This window comes from Gekko japonicus, unplaced genomic scaffold (assembly GCF_001447785.1).
Source record: "Gekko japonicus isolate JY-2015 unplaced genomic scaffold, Gekko_japonicus_V1.1 scaffold10, whole genome shotgun sequence".
Classification (NCBI taxonomy): Eukaryota; Metazoa; Chordata; class Lepidosauria; order Squamata; family Gekkonidae; genus Gekko; species Gekko japonicus.
This window is the reverse complement of record NW_015167526.1, coordinates 877,089-887,507: the sequence shown is the minus strand read 5'-3', so window position 1 is coordinate 887,507 and position 10,419 is coordinate 877,089. Positions and strand designations below refer to the sequence as shown.

The 10,419-nt window shown below is 49.3% G+C and overlaps 1 protein-coding gene across 1 annotated transcript in view; it reads left to right on the top strand.

Annotated features, from left to right (window-relative positions):
- The window catches only part of ACACB (acetyl-CoA carboxylase beta), a 113,595-nt gene that overhangs the window by 97,227 nt on the left and 5,949 nt on the right, over positions 1-10,419 (top strand). The window contains exons 45-50 of the mRNA XM_015413261.1: positions 630-726; positions 4,193-4,289; positions 6,023-6,158; positions 6,243-6,420; positions 7,070-7,182; positions 10,221-10,375. Of these exons, the coding sequence (XP_015268747.1) occupies positions 630-726; positions 4,193-4,289; positions 6,023-6,158; positions 6,243-6,420; positions 7,070-7,182; positions 10,221-10,375 (776 nt within the window). The remainder of the gene's footprint in view (positions 1-629; positions 727-4,192; positions 4,290-6,022; positions 6,159-6,242; positions 6,421-7,069; positions 7,183-10,220; positions 10,376-10,419) is intronic.

Sequence of the window (10,419 nt, the reverse complement as noted above, 5' to 3'; positions counted from 1 at the left end):
GCCAGTTTGGTGTAGTGGTTAAGTGCGCAGACTCTAATCTGGGAGAACCGGGTTTGATTCCCCACTCCTCCACTTGCACCTGCTGATGTGACCTTGGGTCAGTCACAAGCTCTGGCACAGCTGTCCTTGAAAAAGAGCAGTTTGTGTCAGAGTTCTCCCAGCCCCACCCACCTCACAGGGTGCCTGTTGTGGGGAGGGGAAGGGAAAGGATTTTGTAAGCCGCTCTGAGACTCCAAGTGAAGGGCGGGGTATAAATCCAATCTTTTCTCTTCTTCTTCTTCAAATCATCATGTTCATTTTTAACCCTTGTTGGGTTCAAAGTCTGTATTTGAAGACACACACACACACACACACACAGTAAGCTGAATCAACTTGAATCAGTTATTGGAAGGCAGTTTCCATAGGGTCAAGTTCCTGTAAACGAAGAAGGGCCGCTTTCAGACAGCAGCCGTCCTTCCAGCGTGGAGGGCGGGGTGTGTGTGTGTAATTGTCCCCCCAGTGCCTTCAGATGCAGCTTCCGCAGCTGTTCCGTTCCCCCCCCTCCCTCCAGTCACATTTCTTTCTTCAGGCTTGCCTATCGCAGAGGTCACAGTGGGGTATTCTGTTTTCCATTGCATTTTGTCATGCAGCCGTGAAAGGATCGTGGCAAAGCGGTTTCTTTGACCATGGCACTTTTGCCGAGATCATGCCGTCCTGGGCACAGACTGTGGTGGTCGGCAGAGCCAGGTATTGGCAGAGCATCCATTTCTGGTTGAGAAGGGGTGGGTGGGTTGACGAAAGACCCTCCCCTGCCCTTTTGAGGGCAAAGCCCGATTAAAGCATTGGCCGGACCCACGGCTCGGATCATGTGACTCTGGCCTCCTCCCTCCACGTATGTAGAATCGTAGCGTTGGAAGGGTCCATAGAGGCCATCTACTCCAACCCCCTGCCCAATGCAGGGCCAGCCTAGAGCATCTCTGACAAATATCTGTCCAGCCTCTTCTTGAAAGCTGTCAGTGAAGGGGAGCTCACCACCTCCCTGGGCAGCTGAGTCCACCTCTGAACCACCCTGACCATGCTCCCTCTAAGCTGTGGAGTCCTGTGAGCAAAAATTCTACTTTGTGAGCGACTGGCCTTAAAGTTCTGAGCATGTAGTTTTGCTGCTGCATGAATTAGTTTGCTCTGGAGCCACCCTTCCTGAGTTGAGACAAAAATGTATGAGCCAGAGCCTAAAAAACAGTGAGCTAGCTCACACTAACTCAGCATAGAGGGAACACTGATCCCTGATGGTTGAAAAGTTCTTCCTAATATCCAGCTGATACCTTTCTGCATGCAATTTAAACCCGTTGCTTCGGATCCTATCCTCTGCTGCCAACGGAACAGCTCCTTGCCCTCCTCCTCCAAATGACAGCCTTCCAGATATTGAAAGAGAGGTATTTAAATATCTTTTCCCATCTGGCACTGAAAAGTACTGAGAAGCGTTGAGTGATTTCAGCAAAGTACTTTTATTAAGCAGGAACAAGACAAAGGTCAGCCGGCTCACAGGCCGGCTTATATGCTCAGAAACCCACCACCTAAAACACACCCACTAAGGCCCTATAGGCTATTTACAGTGGCCGAGAGTCCCATAGGCTCTCGGCCGCGGACCTGGCCCTCTGATAGGTGCGGGCTAGGATCCGCTGGACTATTGTTCTCCTGGAAGCGAAGCTCTGCTGTTTGGCCTGACCGCATGGCCCAACGGTCGCACACGTGGTCATGGCGGAGTACATTACAGGCACAGAATTCAGCGTCCTGAAAATCTCGGCTTCTGGGGGTATTTTTAAAAAACAGAACAAAGCCTGCAGTCTTTGTGTCTGCCAAGATGATCCTGAAACGGCCTGCCAGTGGCAGTGCCCGGAAAAAGGTCAGGGGACTCCCGTTGGTCAGACTGAGAGCTGGCGTGGTGGAGTGGTTAGGAGTGGCGGACTGGGAGCCGGGAGGACCCGGGTTTGAACCCCAGCTTGTTCCATGGAAGCTCGCTGGGTGACCCTGGGCCACTCACACTTTCTCAGCCTCACCTACCTCAGAGGGTTGTTGTGAGGATAAAACGGAGGAGAGAAGAAGGATGGAAGCCTCTTTGGGTCCCCGTTGGGAGGAAGGGCCAGGGTATAAATGAATGAATTAAATAAATGCAAATGAATGAATTAAATAAACATATGGCCCAGTTACCCTCCCCCATTGGGTTAGCGTAATATATGTAGTTTTGCAGATTCTCTGACAGTGTGTGTGTGTGTGTTTGGGGAGAATCCAGGAGTTCTTACTTTTCCAGGACTGTTTAAATTAGGCAAGACCCGCAAGGGAACAAGGTCCCAGCTCCCATCCCCTCTGCTCCAATTATGGCTGCCAAGTGGGGGCGGGTGGCAGGTAAACCCCCGCTTTGGAGGCCCGATTTCCACCGCCGCAGAATCGGGCCCCGGGGGGAACTCCGCCCCCCCCAAAGCGCAGCGTGGCTGCGTCACCAGAGGTGATGCAACTACGTCGATCACGTTGGGGGCGTGGCCCCGATCGTCGGAGCGAAAACTCTATGGTTTTCCCTCCAACGATCGGGGCCACGCCCTCAACATGATCGACGTCGCGCGTCACTTCTGGTGACCACGACAAGGAACGGCTCCCGGAGCGCGGCGAGGCTTCCCCGCTGGTGAGTAAAATTCACTTGGTAACCCTAGCTCCAATTTATTCATGATTCTGGTATTGACCTTTAAAGTCCTTGATGGTCAGGGACCAGCACACCTTCGGGACCACCTGTCCTGGTGATGTCCCCCACAGAGCACTATGCTCAAGTGACCAAAAACCTACTGGTGGTCCCCAGCCCAAAGAGCGTCCATCTGTCCTCAACGAGGCACCTGGTAATTTTGGCCACTGTGTGACACCAAGTGTTGGACTGGATGGGCCACTGGCCTGATCCAGCATTGGTTTCTCTTATGTAGGGAACTGGATAAACATATGGAGCAGAGGTCCATCAGTGGCTCTTAGCCACAAGGTATAGATTGGAACTCTCGGTCTGGGGCAAGGGATGCTCTGTCTTCTTGGTGCTTGGGGGGGGGGCAACAGTGGGAGGGCTTCTAGTGTCCTGGCCCCGCTGGTGGACCTCCTGATGGTCCCTGGTGTTGGACTGGATGGGCCTTTGGCCTGATCCAACATTGGTGTCTCTTATGTTCTTATGAGAGCCAGGGCCTTTTCAGTCGTGGCCCCGGCCTGGTGGAACACTCTTCCGAGAGAGATCAGGGCCCTGAAAGATTTAGTGCAATCCCGCAGGGCCTGCAGAACTGAGTTGTTCCGCCGGGCCTACAGTTGAGGGCAGTACGTGGCTCTCAGTCGGTAAGACCTAACGGATTGGCCTCCCCCTTCCCCCCCTCCCCTTTTGGTTCCCCCTGCCACTCCCCTTCTTCAGGGCTTTATGCCATCTTGATGTTATATAACTGATCATATTATTTTATTTTTATTTTATTAGATTTATATACCGCCCTCCCCGAACGGGCTCAGAGCAATTAAAATAATACCATAAAATAATGTTAAAATAACAGATGTTCAATCATATTGCATTGTATGGTATTTAGTGTCTTTTATTGATTGAATTGTTTGATATTGGAACTTTTACGTGTGTGTTTATAAACCGATGTTACTTGCTCTGAGCCAGTCCTTGGGAGAGCGGGCTGTACATTTAATAAATAATAAGTGGTTTATTGTATTGAGCCATTGGCCATATTACAAAATACAGAATACAGCAGCGCAGTCATAAAAAGTTAAAAAGCACCATTAATATCTGGGTTAAAATTAACTACTAGTCAATAATAAAAGAAAGATAAAACAGGTTTAATCACCGTCAGGCAGCCTGCCCCTTCGATCTAATCTTAGATGCTGCTAAAGCAAACAGGGAAACTTAATAGGACAGATAAGCATCATTATCTGAAAGCCAAGAGCCCAGTCTTCTCAGTTTCTGGGTATGCTTGCCATAACTGATAGAATTCCTGCTAAAAAATTTCTCTCTCGGGGTGCTGTAGAGCGGACAGTAAATAATAAATAATAAGGAAAAGATGTTTGGCCTTTCTGGAAGGAGAATCTGATTTGATTTTACTTTTTTTACACTCTGGGCAGTGGCAAAGTAACACTGCTTTAGAAGTTGACTGTCTCTCTCTCCCCTCCTCCGCCCCCCCCCCGCCACCCCTTGCAGCAGGCTGGGAGGGATTCCGGTGGGCGTGATTGCTGTAGAGACCCGGACTGTAGAGTTGACGGTGCCGGCAGATCCAGCAAATCCAGAGTCGGAGGCAAAGGTGAGGAGCGTGACTTTGTGCATAAAAGTAGGATTTTTGCTCACAAGACTCCACAGTGACTTGATGGAGATTTCTACCACCATCTTGTTCTTCTCAAACCGTGTTACGATGGGGACCGTCTATGCCTCATGTGGCTAAAATTCCCCCAGGGCAGCTGCCTCCTTTGATTGCTGTGTGTTCTGTATGCCTGGAAAGGATTTATCTGCAGGCAGGGCTTTTTTTGTAGAAAAAGCCCAGCAGGAACTCATTAGCATAATAGGCCACACCCAGCAGCAGAAATTTATTAGCATATTAGGTCACACCCCTGACAGCACAGCCCATTAGCATATTAGGCTACACCCCTGTGCCTTCCCTTGGCTTGCTCGGGCGCCCCGCGGCTGCGGGGAGCCCGGGCAAGTCCCCCCTTGAAGGGGAGGGAAGGCAGTTTAAGCCCATTAGCATATTAGGCCACACCCCTATGCCTTCCCTTGGCTTGCCCGAGCACCCCATGGCTGCGGGGAGCCCGGGCAAGCTGGTCCTTGGACAGGCCAGGGAAGGCCTTCCAGGGGGCCCCCTTGCCCGCCCGCCTCGGAGTCACAGGGGTCACTCTGCAGGCCTTCCCTCTGCAGCTACACACAGAGGTTTTGGCTGTAGTGGGCGTGGCCAACTCTGAAGCTAGCTGGAACTCCATTTCTGTGCGTTCCTGCCCAAAAATAGCCCTGTCTGCAGGCAAAATATATGCCTGTCCGTCTTTCCAAAGTCATAAACCTTCAGTAGCATGTGCAGAGAAAGCCACTGTACCAATATGAAGAGGAGGAGGAGGAGACTGGATTTATACCCCTCCCTTCACTCAGAGTCTCAGAGCGGCTTACAACCTCCTTTCCCTTGGCTAGAAAACTGTGAGCTAGCACACACTGACTCAGCTTAGAGGGGACACCGGTTCTCTCCTGAAGGTTCTTTCCTCAGCAGCTACCTCTTTTACGCCAGCTCTCTAGAATTCACAGCCCCAACTGGCTCAGTCTTCATGTTTGGCTGTTTAGCAAGAACATTCAAGAATGTAGGTAGAATAGATCAAGATGGGTGGCTGTGTTCGTTTGTCTGTAGCAGCAGATAACAGCAAGAGTCCAGGAGCACCTTAAGGACTAACAAAATTTGTGGCAGGGGAGGAGCTTCCATGAGTCACGGCTCACTTCTGAAGAAGTGAGCCGTGACTCACAAAAGCTCCTCCCCTGCCACAAATTTTGTTAGTCCTTAAGGTGCTCCTGGACTCTTGCTGTTATCTGCTGCTACAGACAAACGAACACAGCCACCCATCTTGATCTATTCTACCTACATTCTTGAATGTTCTTGCTAAACAGCCAAACATGAAGACTGAGCCAGTTGGGGCTGTGAATTCTAGAGAGCTGGCGTAAAAGAGGTAGCTGCTGAGGAAAGAACCTTCAGGAGAGAACCGGTGTCCCCTCTAAGCTGAGTCAGTGTGTGCTAGCTCACAGTTTTCTAGCCTCCAGCTCACACATTTTTGTCTTCGCTCAGGCAAGATGGCTCCGGAGCAAACTAATTTATGCAGTAGCCCAATTGCTCGCTCACAGCTTTAATGCCAGGAGCTCACAAAAAGTGGAATTTTTGCTCACAAGACTCCACAGCTTAGAGGGAGCATTGGAGACAAACTCCCCCATTTCCCTTACATACTGAAAATGTGGCTCATCAAATATTCCTCTACGTCCACACTACACATGCCTGTCTTTCTTTTCTAGATCATCCCGCAGGCCGGGCAGGTCTGGTTTCCAGATTCGGCCTTTAAAACAGCTCAGGCCATAAGAGACTTTGACCGGGAATGCCTCCCTTTGTTGATTTTTGCCAACTGGAGGGGATTCTCTGGCGGAATGAAAGGTAACTCCCATTCCACATCACGTAGAAACGTCAGTTGCTCCAGCAGGAGCAGAAACGGCGTTAACTTGTAGCCTGTGTTTGCAGACATGTACGACCAAGTCCTGAAGTTTGGCGCTTATATTGTGGACAGTCTCCGGCAGTTCAAGCAGCCGGCTCTTGTGTACATCCCACCACATGCTGAGCTGAGGGGTGGGTCATGGGTGGTGATCGACCCGACTATCAATCCTCTCTATGTGGAACTGTATGCGGACAAAGAGAGCAGGTACGTACTCTCCATCTGGCCTGAACCGGGCCTCTCTTGCTCTGAGTTTGTGTCGTCGTGTTGCAGTCATGTGACTGGCAACCTCGAGATGGAGTGCTGTCTGTCACACAGATCTCCTGATTTGAAAACTGATCCCCGACCCCCAAATCCACAATTTTTATTTCTGATGAGGATTCTAAAGCAGGGGTTATACATCTGAGGGATCTCATGTACTGTCCTGGGACAGGTTGGATTGTGTTTTTCTTTTGGAGAAAGGGTCTCGGCCCTTGGACCTGTTTAGTGCACGGCCCTGAGACATACTGAGAAAGCGATGAGTATTGCGGTGGGTCTTTCTAAATAAGAGACCAGCTCCTGGCACATTTGGAGGGGGGGGGGAGGTGTTTGACAATCTAAAGACAGGTGTCACAGCTTCCAGCACTGGATTGACCTGAGCATTTAGTCCCCAGAGTGTGGTTTGGGGGAAGTCAAGGGTACAGCACTCCAAAGGGATCTCATCTATAGGACCCAGCCAGAAATTGTTTCTTGCTTTGCACTGTCTCCCACTGAAATATCCAGCATATAACAGAGCAAAAACCTGGTTCCAGCCCTTGGGGAGCATCTGCTTCCTCTGGCTCCATGGTTTTTTTGCAAAAATGGGTTTACTTTCCAGAGGAGGCATCTTAGAGGCTGAAGGAACAGTGGAGATCAAGTTCAGGAGGAAAGATCTGCTGAAGACCATCAGGAGAATTGATGGCACATCTGCCAGAATTGCTCAGCAGCTGGGTAAGAGAAGCTGATGTCTGGGGTACATTTCATGCATACACTCTTCTAACTTCTAACTGCTTTGTTTTGGGTATAAAGACCCTTGCAGTCCAATTTACCTTGAAAGGTCAAGGAGTTAGAATTTTTTGCTACAGCCATTAGGAAAGATCAGGGGTCATTTCCTGCAGGAGCGCACAGGAGTGGAGCTCCGGCAGTAAAGAGCCCAGGGGGCAGGCATATGCAACAAGCCCCACCCCCTGCTCCCAGCATCCCTCAGTCAGAGCAAGAAGCAGCCAGGTAAGTTGCAGAGCTCCCCCCGGCCCCCCGGTCCAAAACAGTCCAGTGGCACCTTTAAGACCAAGTTTTATTCAGGTACAAGCTCTCCCTCCTCTGCAAGGACAGATCTACACGTGTCCCCCCTGAGCGGTGGGTGTTGCCTTCTGACACACTTCCGGTGATGTCAGGGGGTGTAGCATATGCAATCAAGCACCAAGAATACATAGCATCCCTTGCCCCGGACTGAGAGTTCCCATCTATTTTTGTTGTTCAGTCGCCCAGTCGAGTCCGACTCTTCGCGACCCCATGGACCAGATCCCGCCAGGCCCTTCTGTCTTCCGCCGTCCTCTGAAGTTTGCTCAATTTCATGTTTGACACTGTCTAACCATCTCATCCTTTGCCGTCCCCGTCTTCTTTGACCTTCAATCTTTCCCAGCATCAGGGTCTTCTCCAGTGAGTGCTCCCTTCTCATTTGGTGGCCAAAGTATTTGAGCTTCAGTTTCATTATCTGGCCTTCCAGGGAACAGTCAGGGTTGATTTCTTTGAGGATTGACTGATTTGTTCTTCTTGCAGTCCAAGGGACTCTCAAGAGTCTTCTCCAGCACCATAGTTCAAAAGAATCTATTCTTCGGCGCTCGGCCTTCCTTATAGTCCAGCTCTCGCAGCCATACATGACTACTGGGAATACCATTGCTTTGACCATGCGGACTTTTGTTGGCAGGGTGATGTCTCTACTTTTTATCATGCTGTTTAGGTTCGCCATCGCTTTCCTCCCAAGGAGCAGGCGTCTTTTAATTTCATGGCTGCAGTCACAGTCTGCGGTGATCTGGGATCCCAGGAACGTGAAGTCTGTCACTACTTCCACGACTTCCCCTTCTATTTGCCAAGGAGTGATGGGGCCGGATGCCATGATCTTAGTTTTTTTGATGTTGAGCTTCAAGCCCACTTTTGCGCTCTCCTCTTTTACTCTGAGCAAGAGGCTCTTTAGATCCTTTTCACTTTCAGCCATTAGAGTGGTATCATCTGCATATCTGAGGTTGTTGATCTTTTCCCCAGCAATCTTAATTCCCGCTTGTGATTCATCCAGGCCAGCATTTCGCATGATGTACTCTGCATATATATTAAATAAGCAAGGTGACAGTATACATCCTTGTCGTACTCCTTTTCCTATGCTGAACCAATCAGTTGTTCCGTATCCGGTTCTAACTGTCGCTTCTTGGCCCTTATACAGGTTTCTCAAGAGACATGTGAGGTGGTCTGGTACTCCCATCTCTTTAAGGACCTGCCATAGTTTGTTGTGATCCACACAGTCAAAGGCTTTAGCATAGTCAATGAAGCAGAAGTAGATATTTTTCTGGTACTCTCTTGCTTTCTCCATAATCCAGCGAATGTTGGCAATATGATCTCTCGTTCCTCTACCTCTTCGAAACCCAGCTTGTACTTCTGGTAGTTCTCTATCCACGTACTGTTGAAGCCTAGCTTGTAGGATCTTGAGCATGACCTTGCTAGCGTGTGATATGAGTGCAATTGTGCGATAGTTTGAACATTCCTTGGCATTGCCCTTCTTTGGGATTGGAATGTATACTGATCTTTTCCAATCCTGTGGCCACTGTTGCGTTTTCCAAATTTGCTGGCAAATGGAGTGCAGAACTTTAACAGCATCATCTTCTAAGACTTTGAATAGTTCAGCTGGAATACCATCACCTCCACTAGCTTTGTTGTTAGTAATGCTTTCTAAGGCCCATTTAACTTCACATTCCAGGATGTCTGGCTCGAGGTCAGTGATTATACCGTCGTGGTTGTCAAGGACATCGAGGTCTTTCTTGTATAGTTCTTCTGTGTATTCTTGCCATCTTTTCCTAATCTCTTCTGCTTCTGTTAGGTCCCTACCGTTTTTGTCCTTTATCATGGCCAGCTTTGCATGGAACGTTCCCTTGATTTCTCCAATTTTCTTGAAGAGATCTCTAGTCCTTCCCATTCTATTGTTTTCCTCTATTACTTTGCACTGTTCATTAAGGAAGGCCTCCTTATCTCTCCTTGCTGTTCTCTGGAAATCTGCATTCAGTTGGGTAAATCTTTCCTTTTCGCCTTTGCCTTTCGCTTTCCTTCTTTCCTCTGCTATTTGTAAAGCCTCATCAGAAAGCCACTTTGCTTTCTTGCATTTCTTTTTCTTTGGGATGGTGGTGATTGCTGCCTCCTGTACAATGTCAAGAACCTCCGTCCATAGTTCTTCAGGCACTCTATCTATCAAATCTAGACCCTTGAATCTATTCTTCACCTCTACTGTATATTCATCAGGGATGCGATCTAGGTCAAACCTGAATGGCCTCGTGGTTTTCCCAATTTTCTTCTGTTTAAGTCTGAATTTTGCAATGAGTAGCTCATGATCTGAGCCACAGTCAGCTCCAGGTCTTGTTTTTACTGACTGGATAGAGCTTCTCCATCTTTGACTGCAAATTATATAGTCAATCTGATTTCGGTGTTGCCCATCTGGTGATGTCCATGTGTAGAGTCGCCTCTTAGGTTGTTGGAAAAGGGTGTTCGCTATGACCAGTGTGTTCTCTTGACAAAACTCTGTTAACCTTTGCCCTGCTTCATTTTGCTTTCCAAGGCCAAACTTGTCTATACCCATCTATACCTTGCGGCTGATAGCCACTGATGGACCTCTGCTCCATATGTTTATCCAGTTCCTTCTCGAAGCCGTCCATGCTTGTAGCTGCCTCCACCTCCTGTGGCCGTGAATTCCAGGTGTTCATCACCCTTTTGTCTGCCGGTGTTAACAGATTCCCGGGACCTCTCCAAAGAGGAACGCAAGGAGCTGGAAAAGCAGCTTAAAGGCCGGGAGGATCACCTCCTCCCAATCTTCCACCAGGTGGCAGTGCAGTTTGCTGACCTCCACGACACCCCCGGGCGGATGCAGGAGAAGGGCGTCATTACAGTTAAGTGACCAACGGGGGCTTTGCTGGGGTGGCTTCCTTTTGG